This window comes from Pseudorasbora parva, chromosome 4 (genome assembly GCF_024679245.1).
Source record: "Pseudorasbora parva isolate DD20220531a chromosome 4, ASM2467924v1, whole genome shotgun sequence".
Taxonomy (NCBI): domain Eukaryota; kingdom Metazoa; phylum Chordata; class Actinopteri; order Cypriniformes; family Gobionidae; genus Pseudorasbora; species Pseudorasbora parva.
Window position 1 is genome coordinate 25,146,173 of NC_090175.1, and position 19,375 is coordinate 25,165,547.

The 19,375-nt window shown below is 36.0% G+C and overlaps 1 protein-coding gene across 5 annotated transcripts in view; it reads right to left on the reverse strand.

The window, feature by feature from the left end:
• Positions 1–16,431, reverse strand: part of gab1 (GRB2-associated binding protein 1) — a 91,413-nt gene extending 74,982 nt beyond the window's left edge. The window contains exons 1-2 of one of the 5 annotated variants that reach the window (XM_067441376.1): positions 15,837–16,426; positions 15,627–15,748 (exon numbers count right to left, since the gene is read on the reverse strand). In XM_067441376.1, coding sequence (XP_067297477.1) covers positions 15,627–15,698 — 72 coding nt within the window. In that variant the 5' untranslated portion in view covers positions 15,699–15,748; positions 15,837–16,426. Of the gene's footprint in view, positions 1–15,626; positions 15,749–15,836 lie in introns of all 5 variants that reach the window. The other 4 variants (XM_067441379.1, XM_067441375.1, XM_067441377.1 and 1 more) reach the window with 4 other exon arrangements.
• Positions 16,432–19,375: the final 2,944 nt, after the last annotated feature.

The following is a 19,375-nucleotide window of genomic DNA, read 5'->3' on the forward strand; positions in this document are numbered from 1 at the left end:
ATTTTTGTTGCATATGAAAAACATAAAAACATAAACGAAACAAAAGCGAAGCAAAACAAAAGCGGAGCGAAACCGCGCTCCTTCTTTGAGCTGCACAGTGAGGATCATTATTAGCGGCACAAGCTCAGAAGTTTTACGCATGGGCAGATCTCGATCTCGACACCATTACTACGCTGGGAGTTGTGAAAGTGTTTGAAGATTAATACGAATTAATAACAAAGCTGTGAGATCTAGTGAGCATTTAAATTTTTTTTACATTATTTATTTCAGTGTAGTGTTGTCACGATACCAAAATTTTGACTTCGCTACGATACAAGATCAAAATACCTCAATACCGACACTAAATCGATACCACGGTAAAAAAACAAAAACAAAAAGATAATATGAATAATATGACAATATAACTTATTATTCATCGTTTTATTTTTTTACTAAAAATTCACTTGGCCAGCATGTTCCTGCCTGGATTTTGACTATCCCTCTTATTGCTATAATAACTACATGCCAGTGTGAGCATCCTTACAGAGATCACATTATCAATCATGTTTTCATTCACTAACCTTTCACTTCTCATCAGGTTGGGATGACCAAAATCTTATTTCATGATACGAGTAATTGAATATTTTTTAAGTGGAATTTTATAATTATAATATAGATTTTTTTTTTTTAAGCAAAAATGCTAATTACAAACAATATGACAAAAACAGTGCTGTATTTTTCAGCTACGTTAGGTCTATTTAACAATAGCAAGTCAAGAAAGAAATTAAATAATCAAATATAAAACTGCTTACTAGTCTTCACTATAATTTAACAATAAACTGATTCTTAATGAATATATTTTAGTTATTTAGCCAAGCATGTGGTGGTTTTCTATTTTTCATTGGTGTTTGATTAACATTAAATCACAGAGAATATTAGGTCTGGCTTAAGACCTGCACGGATCTAATTACCTCAGCTGTATATGTTCGACTGTGTTTACCTGAATACTCGCCAGACCATGCATTTTTACATATGTTACACCATTCAAACCCAAACAATAATTCTCTAAAGAACTGAATCACGACCGCATTTTGTCTGAAAGGTGTGTGTGTGTGTGTGTGTGTGTGCGTGCGGGCGTGCGCGCACGTCCCACGCCGTGTTTTTTCTTCTCATGCGCGCATATTTCTGTTGCTTTCTTTATTATGCGCTGCACGTATATATTTAACTCTTCTACTTCCAATGTTTAGTGAACGGTGGAAGCTGAGTTCCGCAATACTTTTCTAGTACCGGTATATCGTGCAACACTATTTCAGTGTTTTTTTGTTTTTGTTTTGCTTTTGAGTGATATGCAAGGACTTTCAAGTGCTTCACACTCTTTCCAGCAATTTAAAGCTCTAAATGTTATCCAATTTAAAGGTTATTTTGAATGTGATGACCAAAAAAAAAAGAAAAGCTCTAACTATTGAGATTAAAAAACTCACGATCAGTGCTTTACGGCCAAATGTGCATTTTCAAGAAATAAACATATTATTAGTTACTGTACTCAATGCAAATCAATCGTTTGTATGATTAAATTACCGGTATGATATATAATCCCCCACCTCCGAAGCATTACCAAATCTGTAGATCTTGCCTACTACTGCCCTCAAATGTTAATCTGGAACCCTGTTAGGTTGATCACATCTTTTTGATCGTGCTTCAAAGGGGTCATGACATAAAACCTAAATCAAAATATGAGGAAAAACTATTATTTTTAACCTTCATTCTGACCCTTTGTATGAAATGATCAATTTTTAAGTGGCGGCTCCTTTAAGGCTTGTCAGTAAACGGCTGCTATTATGATTAGCTAACGTCACTTCATATGAAACCGCATCAAATGATTTGAAAACATTATCCAGTTAAAACCATGGTTTACAGACAAAGCATTATGAAATCGTTGATTTACGATTTGTGATGCAGCTGCTGTCAGACCCAATACAGTTGACTGCTTCATCTCTCCTACACTATGCTTCGTTTACAACACAATCTGCAGTCAAACTCTCAGAACAAACATATAATCCTCTGATGCGATCCATGACCCCATTAAAGTAAACCATTCACTTGTTTCTTACACTTCTGTTTACTCTTCCATTTGTCCTTTTGTCTGCAGACTCAAACACGGGAAGTAAAGTGAATAGACATCTGTGTACAGTATGGTTTAAGGAGGTTTTTTAAACCTCTGAAACTAGCAGGAAGTTTTAATGGTACAATGACCTCTAATATGTCAAAAGATCAAGGCAAATTTGATTCCTCATGTCAAGACCTATTCAAAGGGGATGAATTAAGACTCAACAACTGAATTAAGATTAACAACTGTGCAGACCTGCTTTACGAATCGTCTTTTCAGAGTCACTGCTTTTAAAGTACCCTACAGCCAACAAATCAACGTTTATGTAACAAATTGATCAGCTTCAACAATTTGAAAAACAAACTACTGGTATATATAACTATACATGTTATATTACATGTAGTCTGTTTATTATTGTTAGTAAAAATGGCTGCATATGGATCTTGCACTCCATCTGGGCTATTCATGTCATGAATGTCAGAAGTAGATTACCTTCGTAATAAAGTAATACAACCAATAAAATAATTGATTTTCTTTTTTTCATCTAAGTGTAACTTAAAAATAAACATATCAGCGTTTGAGGACAGGAAAAGAAAACCAATGCATTATGATGAATGTCCAAAAGATGGCATTGACAGAACATTGCACATTAAATGGGGTTGGATACATTTTATTGATATAGATCTCATGTTTAATTCTTGCATCTAAACAAAATATAGCGTTAGTGCCAAGATTTTTCACATGAATAAAGGCATAGAGTTGCAAACCTTGCCTATAATCCCCAATAGTCTAATGGTCTGTTTTTAAACTTAACCATAAATTCTCGTTTCTAATCTGCTCTCATATTTTTACCCCACATCCAAACCGAATATCATCACATTTGTACTCTTACAAAGTTCTCAATGCTTCGGTTTGCATGTAGGGACCCTCATTATGCTACCGTGTTAGTGTGAGGCTATTTTGAGCCTTGTTAGTGGTCTTAACTGGCAATTTAATTTCACTTACTCTGTGCCCCATAGACAAGCGTTATAAGCTAATCTGTTTTTAGAGACAAAACTCTTTACATTCAATTTCCATGAAAACGCATCACAGAGAACGATCTACTCGGTAACCATCTGTTAATTACACCTAGGTTCATTTTTCACCAGAGTTGTCCTTTAAAAAGAATTTAAGGATACAAGGAGTGCTTACCAACACGATCATCATTTTTGAGAGAAATAGTAAATGTGAATGCATATATATACAAATTCTCCGTTTAGGATTAGAATGAAATCAACTCAGGCGCTCTTTGGTGATGTAGATGATTACGTTACTGTTGGTCATCAGTCATCACCGTATAAAGCCCGCCCTGACTATTTGATTGGTTCAAACTGCTTTGATTCGAGAATAATTGCTCCACAACGGATCAAGTCCAGAAAGAAGTTCCCGACCTCAAATGTTGTGGGTGCAAGCTCGGCTTGCATCCAGGCCAAGTCAGAAGGGCATCTTTGATATGTTTTAAAACATTGTGTTAAGTTAAAACATATCTTAAATCACATCATTAGACCTAACCATCTCTGTCCAGCTGTTTCTGATTCTGATGAATATTATATATCATATACAATATTTGAAAATATGGTTTGTGCATTATATTCAGCAAGTAATTAATTGAAGTAAGGTGTGCAAGTATACAGTCTAAATTTAATGGTGCTGACCTTATTAGGGCTGGGCGATATGGCCAAAATTTCATATCCCGATATAGCTCATTTGATATCCCGATAACGATATACATAACGATATAGCAATTTTTCTGTTAATTCAGTTTATGAATAGTCTATACAAAATTGCAATGTGGAAATGCAGTTTGAAATGATATACAAAACAAATAAAGGTAGTATGGACTACATTTTTATTTTATTTAGAACCTTTTTTTAAAGCAAGACTGTTGGTAAAGTTAACACCTGCCTAGGGATGTTAACCGATGACCGTTTGACCGATGGATGACCGTATCATCGTTAACCAATCAAAGTTGTCGGTTAAAATAAATAAAAAAGTGATCTCTAAATTAGGCTATTATAGACAGTGGACTAAACGCTACTACAGTTGGCCGTCTCATTCCAAAATCATTTTGTGTGATTGAACATCCCTCGCACTCAATTTTTGTACTTAATAAACCAATAAAAACATTTGGCGCGAGGTCACAGCGTTTGGGTTTGCGCGCTCACAAGGTTTGCAAAAAGTAAACACTCGAGGTTAGAGTCAGGGCAGACGACAGTATGAAGCTTGCATTTCGCTTAAGATGGGCTTACATTTGGAAATATATTACATCTTCATTTCAGTGGTAACACATAAGGTGTTGATCGTCTTTCTTTATTATTGTTAGCACTACCTCAAACTAAAGCGGCGTCTCTTCGGAGCTGTCATTTTCTTAAATGAGCCGCGGCAATGATTCAAATGAGTTTCTAACGCTGGACAAACGCCTTTATTTACAACGCGATCACCTTGTACCCAAACCATTTCGAAACTAAGGAGCCATTTGTCCTCTTATTACAAACAAGCTCCTCTGCGGCGCGTTTGCGGGACTCGTGTTTCGCACTGTGGGGGATTTTAAAAAAGTGACGTGAGTGGAAGGGAGGCGGCAGCGCGTGTGTGTGTGAGTGAGAGAGCGAGAGAGAGACAGAGGGAGCGTGGCTCGCGGCTGTTATTTCAAATAGCGCAGCATATTTTAAACTAATCGGTTAACCGGTTTCAACCGGCTAATGAGGCTCGGTGGTCGGTCAAGAAAATGTTTAGTTTTCGCCATCCCTACACCTGCCATAAAAAATATTTAAATATATGGCTATATGGTGTGCCACGCGTAAAAGGCCGTTGCAGCGTCAGTGTCTGAAGTTTGTTTTGAGCGCTTATGCCACTTTTCTGGCATAATTACTCTGAGAATTACCCTGGTCTGAACCGCGTCTACTACCGTCTTCCTCCACGTTTGTTTATGTATTGCAGCGTGCATGGGCATGCCGTGGCGTGAGGTGCATCTTGACGTAAAAGTCTGCCATAAACACCTTATCGTGGCGTAAGCGATAGAGCTTTATATAAAACGATATACATTTTCTATCGTCCAGACGATATATTTCGTCATATCGCCCAGCCCTAGACCTTATTCATACCACCTACTTTAGAGAGACCGAATCCAATTGATATGGCTTGTAATCAGGGCCAGCTGCATTTTAATCAAATAACTTCAAAGGCTCATGCAGGGCATTGTGAAAGTAGAAATTTAGAAGTTTGGAAATCCTCAACCCATAGTGTGAGACTTCCATTTTCATCCTATCTAATCTCTGCATGGGAAAGAACAAGACTGAACAAATATCCCCAGTAAATAAAAGCTCACATCTGTTTACAAACTGCCTTTTCCTGTAGGCCTCTCAATGCTGTACACAATTCTGCAGTTCATCGCTCGGGCCACTGGCTAATTCGGGATCAGCTGACAAAACAACACCAGTCTGGATATGCAGACAATGACACATGCAAGAATAAAAGCTAATCAAACGTGTTGCGAATGTCGAAGGCATCGATAAGCAAAGGGCCTCTGAGCACTTCAGCAGGTTATAATTAGCCAAGCTCGTCATGCTCAATGACCTAACACTTCAAACAAACACTACAGATAACACAAGGAGCACATAGCGGGCCTCTAGAAATAGCCAGAAAATTTGTGAAATAAAAGCACTTCTTAAAATAAGTGACCAAGCCATGTAGGTTGTAGCAATCTAACTGGATCTATTTACCACTGCACATACAATTCATAAGGCAAGGCTCACCAAAAATATTTTTTTTTTTTTCAGCCTCATTCAGACACACTGCGAATGCATTCACTTTTCCCACCACAAAAGCATTTTTAAATATAATATACATTACTAATATAACTACATTCTCACCTTAAAAACTTCTTTATTTATGTGTACACTGTCTAGCCTAGAATATGGAGTTAAAAAGTAATTTTAAAAAAGTCCCGGTGCTGATACTGGCAAGATATCAGTACTCTTGGAGGGCGCCTCGTCCAATCGGATTGGAGGACTGGAACGAACTGTTACATATATATGTATATTACATACATTGTTTAATTTTCTATACTACTAAGTGCTAAGAGGTTGATTGTGGAGTTTACCATTTAGGCAGCATCTTAATTTATTATACACAAAACGGCAACATTCTAGCTTAAGGGGCAGTCACACTACACTTTCCATTCCATTGACTTGATTTATTCAAACGCGAATGCGGGAGACAGGAAACACAAGCTCAAGCGAAGAAGTGTCGCATTTGTGTGCGTTATAAAGTTTACGTTTGGCAAGCAAAAAGAAAAAGATCACCAAATTCGTATCATGCAAAGATGTGTGACCAATAAAAGATTGATAAGCCATGGCTTAACATCTTGGCTGAATTAAAAGAATAACGTTTTTTTTTTTTTACTTTAAAAGTAAAGTGGAGTAGATTGTAAATTTTTACTTTTTAAAATGTATTATTTATTATATGTTGAATTTTTGTATCATAAAGAGTGACCGTAGAAATTGTGTGTGCACAGCCTTATCCTGGATGTGTAACCAACAATAAGATCGTAGAATGCAATTGCCCCACATGGCATTCTATTCACTGAAATTATTAATAGTGATTACATTATGAAATTCAGCATGAAACTGAAGTTGCAAGAGACTTTACTCCTCTATTGTGATGTATATCTGGCTTCTCAAACAAGATGACAAATTAAATATGTTGGACGGGAATTGGTTTTGTCCATTGGGAATTTATTGGATCGTTTATTGGAGGGTAAGTTATTTTGATTAAAAAAAAAAAAAAAAACTGCATATGGATTTAAAAAAAAATGTGCATGGATAAATAATTTGTAATAAATACTGCAATATTCCATTAAAAACATTATTTGTAAATTATGATTTTATGGTTATTTCAAAATAAATTATAATGTTTGTCAAAATCATACAGCCTTACTATGAAAGTGGCTTAGTCATGTAACAACAACAGGAAAATTAAAATGTGACTGTTTCCAGAATACTTTCCCACCAATAAGGAATGTAAATAGCCTGAATATAAAGTTCTGTGCTCTGGATCAAACTGATGGAACCCTGGTGAATAATAAACTTTGAGCTTCCCAGCAAAAATAGAAAGGTCGTAGAGTAAAGGGAGATACTATGTATGGTTGTGTGTGTGTGTGTGTGTGTGTGTGTGTGTGTGTGTGTGTGTGTGTGTGTGTGTGTGTGTGATGTTTAAAGGGGGCAGGTCCCCTTCCCTGCTCCCAGACAGAGGCAGCCTTTGGAGGCCCTCTAGAGAGCAGACTGTGTGAATGAGTTACGACAGCTGAGGCCTCTTCCCTCACCACTGGAATCCTAAAACACACACCATCCTGCCAATAAAATCAAATCAACCGAGCAACAAATGCTTATCCGATGCTAATGTAATGCTTTTGTGCGAATCTGCATACACCTAAGCACTAGAAATCGCCTGCAAAAAAGCCCTGCACTGATTACTTTGAATGCAGCTACATGATCGTACGTATCCTGAGATGTCTGCATCATGCCGGCTGTTTTCCATTAGGTCTCTAAAGAAATATTTTCTATGTTTGACTCTTAAATATATAGGCAGTAATAAGCAGTAAAATAGCAAGTATTATACCAAAATGCCAACTTACATTTTGTTTTCCACACAAGTAGGACAGTCAATAGTAAGAAGACTAAGGGTGTTTTTATGTGTTAGTTAGAGGTTAAATGAGTGGTAACAATTTGAAATAACCATTTTTATTATTATTAGACACTCCCCGGCTGTGCAGACAAACATATTTGTTCTCTGGCTATTTCATGAAAAAAATTAATTATATCCTCTCTAAAAACCATTCAGACAATGACAGCTATTATTACTAAAAGATGTGCTTGGTTTTTATATGCCAAGACCTTGAAATGACTGAAATTCACTTTACTAAATCAATGTTTACATAAGCCCTTTTTTTTCTTTTTTCTTTTTTGCTAGAAATTGCTGATAACCTGGAGTGTAGCAAAAGCACCAGTGATACAGATTATAATTGTGACAGGTAATGATAGGATTGGCCAGAGATTTTAACGCAACTGCGGCATTATAACAACTTTATTCTGATGACGCTTTCTGACAATATTACATTTAAATCAGACAAAGCAGAGTTTGTTTGAATACTAGGGTTTAAAACCACAAAATACCTCAACCAAAACACTAAGACCACAGAAATTGCCTTTTTTTGTTGTTGCTTTAATTGCTAACAAAAACGGCTACTTTAACAGCCAATAACAAAATCTTAAGAGGAAAAGCAGTGTGCATGTGGGAAAAGGTTTGATAAAATAGTACCTGACTAAACAAATACCTCAATAAACAAATACTGTTGGCAAACACAGATGTTTGATGGATTTTGTTCCGGTGATATGGAATGGTAAGCCACACAAAAGGTCATCACAGGCCAACTTTGGGCATTTCTTCTATAATTAAATAATTTCAATATAACTTGCAAAAAGTTGACCTCAGAATACACAACTAGAGTGAATGATTATCAATGGGGGAAAATACTTTTTGCTGTCAGATTATGTAGACTTGTTATGTAGACTAGCTTGTATTTGCAGTTCCCATGACACATTTTGACAGTCAACCCTCTTGGTTATTAACAATAATAAATAATATTTGTTTGCTGTTAAGCTATTTAACGTGACATCTCATGCAATTCACCAGAAGAGGAATCATCTCTCATCATGTGACAGAAGTCAGAGAAGCTTCTGTTAATAATCTACCATATCTTTGACAATGAAAAGTATGTTCAATGCTCATATAATAATATTCTGTTTTTTTTCCCCTTCTTCAGAATAATAGAGTCAAAGAAACTAAGAAAGTATTGCGAGGCATTCAGAACAAAGGCTAATTCTAAATTAGCATTTTCAGGTTTGGTTTTCAGCCCAGTGTGTCCAGAATTTTCAGTTTCAGCCAAGAGTTTTCATTTTGGTCCATCACTATTGAAAAGCTATATTGGGTAGAAGTGGAGCACATTAATATTGCAAAAGGTTTTTTCTTATTTGTTACAGTTAATAATTGATAGCAGAGGCAATCCATTATCAGGGCCCCTCTCAGCCCTGACACAACTACTCTGGACACAAATGACCAGTCGGGTGGGTGGGAGGGAGACCGGCATAAAGAGGGGGAGGGTAGAGGGGGAGAGGGAGAGAGAGAACAAATGAGGAAAAATGTCTGCACCAGCACCTAGCTAAGCCGATAACAACAGCCACAAACACTGTTTGTTTCTGCTCTGTTCATGTTTGTTTCAGCAAAAAAGTTGCACGATTATGTTTCCCCCACCTAAGCAGATTTAATAAATCCCGACTAAAAGAAATAATTCAACCACCAAGTAAAAAAATATTTTTCTGTTCCTCTTGTGCACCCCACTGAATTTAGCGCAGCAAGCTTTTAAAATGCAACTGCATGCTTGGAGGCAGTGAGTGAAAGCAGCTATTGCATGGCATGGGTAATGGCTTGCTTTGTAAATGCTTAGAGCACCAACTGGCTTGCTGAGTTGCATTAAAGCAAAAGGGTGGAGTGTGTCCTTGATGAGATAGATTGAGCTGCACAAGTCACTAGATTTCTGCAGTTTTCCCTCTGGCTCTCTTTCCCTGTTTTGCTCCAACCTCTCAATCTTCCTTGACACTTATTGCACTGTGGAAAGCTGCTGTGTGCTACCAACCATAAACAATAATTTCACAATCTCAGAAATAATCTACCGCAAAGCAGAACTGAAAAATCAACAGCAAACATAAACGTGCACGTTGTTGTAACTGAAGCAAATTTCAATCAATCAGTGCCACTGTCATAGTAGTTTTCTGCATAGTTGTCTGTCCTGTGTGGACATTTCTTATTGAAACAGGAAATTTGGGCAAGATATAACTGAAAAGCTTGGGGTTTTTTTAAATTATTGATATTATTTATTCACATCAGTCCAATCCAATACTGAATTATTTGAAATTTAATTGGCTATATGTAAAAACTGCACAAGCTAATTCCAGCTGTTTTTTTTACACATATTAGATCATGTAAATCTTTAAAAACACAAATAATTGTAATAACCGTTTAATGAAATCTATCGTAAATCTCACAATGAATATCCACTTTTTACTGTACATTATAATGGTGTGATGCCAAAATACACCTGTTTTATATGACTAATTTTAGTTTTTGCATTTTATTTTTACTTTTAGTCTAAATGCATCTGCCATTTATTCGTTTTCACATATCCTGCACTGAAATTTGAGCCCCGAATAAGCAAGTGGGACTGCTAAATTATTGCAAGAACCATAATCACATTTTTGGGTCAATATTGTAATCACAATTATTTAACACGATTATGAGCCAAAACCTTAAATTAATTATTTATTTGTCTATAGCAAGTATATATTTGCTGGAAATAAGGTTGCTATGATATCTAAATATTTGATACCAATCACAATTTTCTATACCAATTTCAATACCACAGAAGATTACTAGGTTAATGCAAGTTGAAAAAAAGGCCTAAAAAAGTATTAGAAGTAAACATTCAATCATACAATAAAAAAATTGCAAATTACAAACAATACGTTACCTTAATACCAAATACACAGATCCAATATACTGATTTATATTCTATTTTCTCCTAACTGTTTATGTTCACTTAAGACTCTTAAGATCAAATTGGTGTCTGAGAACACTTGCCAAGCCCAGCATTTTTGACATAATTTAGCATGCATTTGACTGTTTAGTCACAAACTCGAAGCTTACACGTGCACAAAGACAGCCACCTAAGGAATAGCACAAGTTCTCTTTCATCCTATTAATAACTTTTTATTCGCAAAGCATGTCCTGGTTTACGAAAGTCACGTTACATGATTTTACTGATTTGCACATTAAGTTTGGGCTTTTACAGTGAAGCGGAAGTACACCGCTGTAAAGGAAAGGAACGGAATGAGGCACAATAACTGTTTATCTCTATTATCGGAGCGATTATTGGAAAGCAAAATCAATTTCATAAATCTATTTTAATTGATTGCACAGCTCTATAAGCATGAACTCTAAGTGAGAAATCACATGAACGATAAGATGAAATGGTCTCACTATAGCAGAAGTGAGTATTAATACTAGACTTCAATGTGAATTTCCACATTACTGTGCCATGCTGTATGTGTTCCCAACTTCATCTGGCGGTTTCACAATAAGCCACTCCAAGCATTACGAGAAGGGTGCAAAAGAAGAAGTTTACAAAAGAAGTTTACAGGATGAGGTCAAATGGAAAATGCTAAGACACTTAAAAAAAAATTAGCCCACAGGGACATTTTCAACTGACGTTATAGTCCAGTTTGAGCAATATGGTGGGGCTATTGTGGGAAGTAATAGCTTATGATCTTCTGATGCCACCAGTCAGATGTCTCATGTGGACAGGCCTAAAAAAAACTATTTACACGGTATCCCCTTTTAATATAATACTGCTATACTAGCTAGTTACCTGTCTGAGAAGACCCTTAGTAAAGCACTGTGCACTTTGAGCTGTCAAGAGCATTCCCTACAAACAGTGGAATCAAATGATCTGCTCTGCTCTTGAACTGCTGCCAAACCGTCAAAAACACATCAGACTTTTGACCCTATGCCACTAAAAGCTTTGGAGCACTAGAGGATCCAGAGCATGTGCAATGAATACATTCTGATCTGCTGTTTTCTTTTAGCCTTAACAATGATATGATTTAAAATATTAAATCCAAAAACGTATTGTCAGAAGCTAGACACAACCTCAGGTCATTCAGATAATGATGTTGTGCAATCTCAACTGTCATGATTCCATAATGTGTTCAAAGCATTCAAATTTCCAGCTGGATGAAATGCAAATAATAGCGATCATTGTAATTATGATATAACAGAGTGTATCCTGTTTTGAGGCAGCAGGTTGCATGTCTTTTCTGCTGTTTCTGCAGTGAAAATCTTCAAAGACTCAATTTAGACACTGCCTATATGGCAACGCAGAATTAGAGTTAATACACAATGCCAATGGATTTTGAAAGACACGTATTACAATTCAGAATTTTTGGATAGGCAAGATTTATAAAAAATAAAAAAGAATGTCATATATAGCTAGGATGGCCTGAGGGTGAGTAAATCATGGGGTAATTTTTATTTTTGGGTGAACTAACCCTTTAAAGGGGTGGTGAATTGAGAAATCAACTTTCCCTTGAGCTTTTGACATATAAAAGGTCATGGTAATATAAGAATATCCTGTAAGTTTCAGAGCTGAAAACGTCCTTGTTAGTCAAAGAAAAGCTTTTATAGGCCCAGAAAAATTTCCAGAAAAAATATCCAGAAAAATTTGTCAGCAGGCAGATGAATCTCATAATATTCCTTTCTTGTTCGGCGCTATTCTCTCTCGACTTGACATTTGAGGGGCGCGCGCACGTGCGTGTGTGTGTGCACGCGGTTTGCGCTTATATTAAACAATCATGCGGACTAATACAAAAATAATAGTCCAATCAATCGCAGGTGGATGAGAAATAAATCATTGAGTTTGTTTGATAAAGACGCACTTGAATCAGTCCGGTTGCCGCTGTCAAAACAACCTCTCCCTCATGTGAACTGAACTGACAGGGGCATAGATATAACAGGAGCTGAAGCTCATTAAATATGCAAATCTTATCCAATCCTAGCTGTGGGCGTTTACTTCCAAGTCTCCAGTGCGGCACGCCAATCAAAACCCAGCGTTCAGGAGACAGCCTCAAAACCAGTGTAGAAAATAGCCTATTACTTATTAGTTATGATGTTTTTTTTTTAATGTAAAAACCACACAAACGACATTAGTTGACCTCAGACAACAGTATAAGATTTTTTAAAAAGCCAGTTCATGACACCTTTAAATAAGCATCTTGTATTTATTTGATCAAAAATACAGTAAATCAGTAATATACTGAAATATTATTATTAAAACTTTTTTTTTTGTCTACAAATGACAAGAAAACATTGTAGGACATCTGAAGCAGATAAAAATTGCAGGGTCATCTGAAGTTTCCCAGCGCTGTCCAATGCAATCAAAGCTCAAAACTTTTGGATATGCATCTTAAATTAGAGCTCATGTTGATAAAAGTAGTATAACTGCTTAAAAACATATACAATATCTAATAGGCCTGTACACCTGGCATGGGGCTCCTCTAAAAAAAAAAGCATTTTAGTTATTAGCCACTCGACTCCAATAAAAACAGTCTGGTCTTAATCAGCCACTTTCAAAGCACCAGATGTGATACAGTGAGACCACTCCACAGTCTCCAGCTTTCTTGAACCAGAAAACAGGATAAGACTGAAGACTAATATTGAGGACAGCACTTCAGTAAACCCAGACTGTAAACTTGCTGCAACAGGAAAGAATGAAGTTTCTGTTATCTTAACCTAAAAACCGACCAATCAACTAATTTGCGCAATGCAAACTGTGGAAAAGGCTTTTGCCCACCATCACTTTGCTTAAATGCCTCTCAAGCAAAAGCAAATCTAAAAATGATTTCTGAGAACATGCTGTGGTACAACAAAGCACTTGTTCTTGCTTGGATCTAATCTTATTATAGCATTGTGTGGATGAGCTCAGAAATCATTTTAATTAGATTTGGAGCCATGAAACATTGTTCATCACATTCAACTGACTACCGTTTACTCTGGAATCTCAAAGCATGTGAAATCACACCCTGTCTCCTCAAGCCTTCGCATTTTCATGCATTAGCTACAAGGACAAATGCATTAGTTGTTATTGGAAAGTTCCTTCTAAACAATGGCAAAATATGCCAGAAATCCCACTTTTTGCAAATCGCTTTGCTGTTCGAGTCTAAACTGTGTTGCTGATCGTACAATGAGGTAAAACATGAATTCAATAGCAATGTTCTTAGCAGAGCTCCGCTAGATTAAAGGAATCCGATAAAAAAGAGCATCACATGAGCCTGGAGGAGATTTCTAACATGTTTGGTTGGAGCTCGATAGCAGGCAGAGCTGTAAGTGAGTGATTTCATTACAGATTATTGGTGTATATTACCACTAAGAGGAAGGGAAGACCCCATGGTACACATACAACGTGTGAATCACTAAATGCATTGACTCATCCAATGCAGACAGAATGGAGAGTTAAGTGTTCTTCAGTTGTCTTGGCAACTAAAGTAGCAGCAAACAAAGGCATTTCATATGATTTGGTGAAAAATACATATTCTATAAACATCCTTGAAATGGAATGTGACAATGTATTTAATACTAAACTAAAAGATGCAAAACACACAAGATCAAGGAGTCAGGAATCAGTGAAATGACCATTGGTGCAAGCAGTTTAATTGTTACAATCAAAATGAAAACTATGAATATTAGTGTCATCTATCCGAACCAGCATTGTTTCTTGCAACCTTGATGCATGTCAACAATACCTTTTGGCTTGAACCGCGCTTAAAAGTTGCCATATGATTTCAAAAGATACATGCGTACTGCAAACAATTTGGGTACACCATACATGCATTATTTAGAGAGTCAGTTGCATAAAAGAATGCTGCAAACAATTGCCACATAAACTTGTTTAGATTTGGACATACAATGGTGGTGTACGCAGGTCAAGCCACATTCCATTAAAACAATAAGCGTCACATAGGTTTACGCTTATCTAGCTCGCATCCATTCCCAACTGTAGCAGAGGCTTTGGACTTATACTGAACTATGGATGAATGAAGCTTGGTAGGTTGTGTTTATATTTTGTTTTGTTCCTTTTTGGCTATACTTCTTCATCTCATACTGCACATCCAGTTGTTATGGACATGCCTGATTTCAATTCCAACAATTTTGCACGTTATTTAAGGCTAAGTAATTGCTGCACCCTCCTACCACGAGTTCCCAGTCCCATGCAGTCTGCTTGGACAGAGGCATTTTAAATGGCAGTTGCTGTGTCTAACATGGGTTCTCTTCACACCTGGAACTTTTTATATGTAATTTTGTTTAAACCCCAAGCACTAGCTAAAAGTATACATAAAGTATGCGTGTGATTTTTATTGTTGTTATTCTTACCCAAGAATGGTCAATTATGTCACGTGATATAAACATGGCGCCACCCATGAGGGGGCGACCCTCTCTATATAGAAAATGTGCATTTTCTGCAAGGCTGGCATGTGTTAGTCACAGAGTGTACTAATCAAAACTTATTTTAGAAAAAATAAGTAATTAACTTTAATAAATAAAACTAATGTTATCTTCTAACACCGGTAGGTGTGTCCTATACATCACCAATCAAGACGCCATAAATACAGCTGTCGAAAACAGCGTTGACACACTCGATTTATTTTTGAGGAACTGAAGTTTTAAACTTGTTGAATCGTCAGCATTTTAGAAAGAAAAATCCTCAACCGACAAATAGCGAGCACTGATTGAACTGCGGTTGTTGGAAAGCGCTACAAAATTTGCATACATTTTGCTTTCACAGTTCTGCGGTTACAACACTTCCAGTACATTTGAATAAGATTAAAACATTACTTACATAACGCCTTAACTTTTTTTCAGGTGGAGACTTTCTGAGCCACCCCGAGTGCACCACATCTCCTCCGCTCATTTTCTTGCAACCTTCCCGGAAAATACGCGCTTTAAGTTTCGTGTTTCAACCTGCAACATATCAAAGCAAAGTCCCAAAATATGAAGTTGAAGTTGCGCCGAGGTGTTTTCAGTACGTGTATTAAACCAACATGAATACCGTCACTCCTGGTTTCCAGCACGTCCACACGGGAAAAGCTTCCCGACAGCGACACGGTCGGATCTTACAAACTCTTCTGGATGAAGTCCTCTCCTCTGGCGAGAGGAATAAATCAAGCACAGTGTGTTTAAACACAATATCCGTCTGTAGCTGAGCCCCCTGTTAGTTTACACACTTTGTCGGTAATCCGCTGTTTTCTTTTTTCCCGATTTGAAATGCAACGAGGCAGCGAGTGATACTCGCCAAGTTCGGCGTAGTGAAAGCTTTGCTTGATTGCCTTATCTCAAAGTAAAACAAAACAGTTTCCTTGAAAATATATAGAGTTTTTCCTTGTTTTTCCAAAACATTATGGTCGCATTCGCACTCGAGTGCTTTTTGAAGTAGAAATCCTCCCCGATCGTCGACCTTCCCTCCAGTTTCACTCCCCACAGCTCCTTGCTGATTGACAAGCATAAACGTCGATACTTTCCCTAAACTCAACCTCCTCTGGCCTATGGAGGCAGGGAGAAGTCGCTCAAGACAGAGAATAAAGAACATTACATCATGGGAAATGTAGTCTTGGAGTGTTGCCCCGTCAGAGGGAAAACACTGAGACGGTGCTCGTATTACAAAGAATCGGTGTAAACAAATCTCTTACGCATGTCCCAAATAAATCTTGAGTTCGTGTTAAGAATGATAAAGTAAAGTTGTTTTGATTCTAATCTTTTAACGATTCTATTGAACCGGTTCACAAACTCGCTCTGAAGAATTTGTAAAAACAATGGACTGAATCGTTTCGAGCGTTATTGAGTAATTCACTGCTATTCAAAAAAAGTAGGCTAATGAATGTTTCTATTATTCTATTATTCTATTATAGAAAAACAATGGCTGACTCATTGAACCGAAATTCATTACAAATAAAACTATAGATAGATAGATAAGATAGATAGATAGATAGATAGATAGATAGATAGATAGATAGATAGATAGATAGATAGATAGATAGATAGATAGATAGATAGATAGATAGATAGATAGATAGATAGATAGATGTAAACTATAGTTTGTAGCCGTTTTTAATGTGAATGCTTAAATTACTTTATATTTCTGAGCTGCATCAGGCTGCAGCGATATTAATAAAGCCCAATTAGAAATGTAATAATGTAATAGCCAGCAATGACTACATTTGGCTATATTAGAATTCCCAGCATTTAATATTCAACACATGATGACGTAATAACGTCAGCTAGGACGTAAAAGAATCGATTTTGTTTTTGAAGTGACTCTTTAAACGAACTGTTCGAAAGAACCGAATTAAACGTCTTATGCAGTCTATGGCTTTACTAACCAAAATGTCAGGTTTATTTTGCTCGGTTTTTAGCCAGTTTATATAATAATAATAATAATAATAATAATAATAATAATAATAATAATAATAATAATAATAATAATAATAATAATAATAATAATGTTATTATTATTATTATTATTATTATTATTATTATTATTATTATTATTATTATTATTATTATTATTATTATTATTATTATATGCACATAAATGACAAATGGCAGAAATGTGTGTTTGATATAAATAATTTGTACAGCTGAAATCGTATAATAGTCCTTCTCAAGCTTATAATGCCTTATCAATTACTTGCGATATAATGAGTTTCAGTCATGTTTGTGGGATTGGCATGTTTGGAATGTTATTGTAATGCTAAACGCCTTACTCAGTTATCTCTGAATCTTTTTGCCTGTAATTTGCAGCTCAGTGCGAAGGATTGATTTAGTCCGTTTATTATCCTATAATCTTTCATCATATGATTTCAGGTTGTGGATTAAAGTGAAAATTTGCACGGACATTCCAGGAGGCCTACACTCAGTTTAAACATTTATTTATATAGGCCTATTTATAACATATATTTATACAATACAGATTGTTTCAAAGTAGCTTTACATTCAGAAACAGGATATACATATTATACAATTATGGAATTTTGTTTATTTTGTTTTTAGTGAACGTTTTAGACGTCTTACAAGAAATAGAAAATATATAATACAAGTGCTCTTGTCAAGTTATAGTGCAAAAAATGCCTTATTTAGAAAAAAATCCTGCATTATTTTAATACAATGAATTATATGTTAATGGTGAGACTAATGTGCTGTTTACAATTTATTTTCATCAGAAATTCTCTCACCAAATTAAATTACAAAAATGTAGCCTAAAGGTCTGTCATTTAAATGACCCGTAAAAAAGGTTATAAAACACACAAGGAAGAAGCCAAAAAAAGTTGTGAATTCACTTTATGATGGCAATATGCAACTCAGTTATATTTGATAATTTATATTCAGTATCTGTCTATAGCGTAATTTATAATCAACACCTTGGTTGTTTTCTTAATTTTTTTACAAATGAAAAAACCCATTCAAATTGTTATTAAAATATTATTACAAAATTATAAGCCAATATTATTTTAACAATATGTAACCAAATATATTTACCATTCCACAAATTTCGTTGTCAGAGTAGATTGTTAGTGGGAGGGGCCTGAAATGTAGATGAAATGTGTAGGTCTCAGTTGTTAAATAATGAAAGACATTGATTTTACCAACGAACCAAAGACTGTGTGAGTGGTGAAACGCTGCAGTGCCCATGTTATAAAGCTAATAGCTCTGGGGGAGATTGAAGAGCTAAAGGTGCCCTCATCTGAAAACCACAAGGATTACTTTTTTACATGTATTAGTTCTCCATCTACAGAAAAAGCGCTTCACCACAGCCACGGCAATGTTTTTCATAAACACTTTTGTTATACTGCTTGAAACGCTCTTCACATCCTGATAGCAATCAATGATAGAAGTGGTCTAAATAAATAAAAAATAAAAAAACGTAGGCCTACATTTGGTCTACTTGGTCTTAGGACCAAAAAATGTTTGTTTAAAGGCACTGTAAGTATTTGACTGTAGCCTACTAATGCATAAACATACCATAATAAGTTTGCGGATATTTAGGAAACATGGCGTGTTCATATAAGTTCACATATTTTCTCGGAAAAACAATGCAGTTATTTTACTTTTGTGTTCCGTGTCGGAATGTATGTTTTTGTTTTGATCTGTGCGATACCATACATTGCCAGTTCACCCAATATAGTATTTTGATACTTGCCAGTTGGCTGAAAACAGCGTATTTTTTTTGCCATGGAAGCCAATAAACAAACTGGGTCAGAGATTTCAGGCTTTACCCAACCTAAAAAGCAGCATTAATCTAAAAATCTCTGACTGTATAAGCACATTAAAACCTCGATAAATCAACTCAAATTACAGTGTGCAAGTCTCCTCGCCTTCCATTTTCACAACTCTGAGGAGGACCGGGTGGGGCAAATTTTTTTTGAATTTGGACTGCAGTACCCATTTCAACCACTAGCTGTCATTCTTACATACAGCACCTTTAAAATTGCATTTGGTACGAATGCAATGATAGGATGTCCTACCTTCTTGTCAACCTATGTATATCCATACTCCCGCTCAGACATCACATGCCATCAGCATGTTTCATGGTGC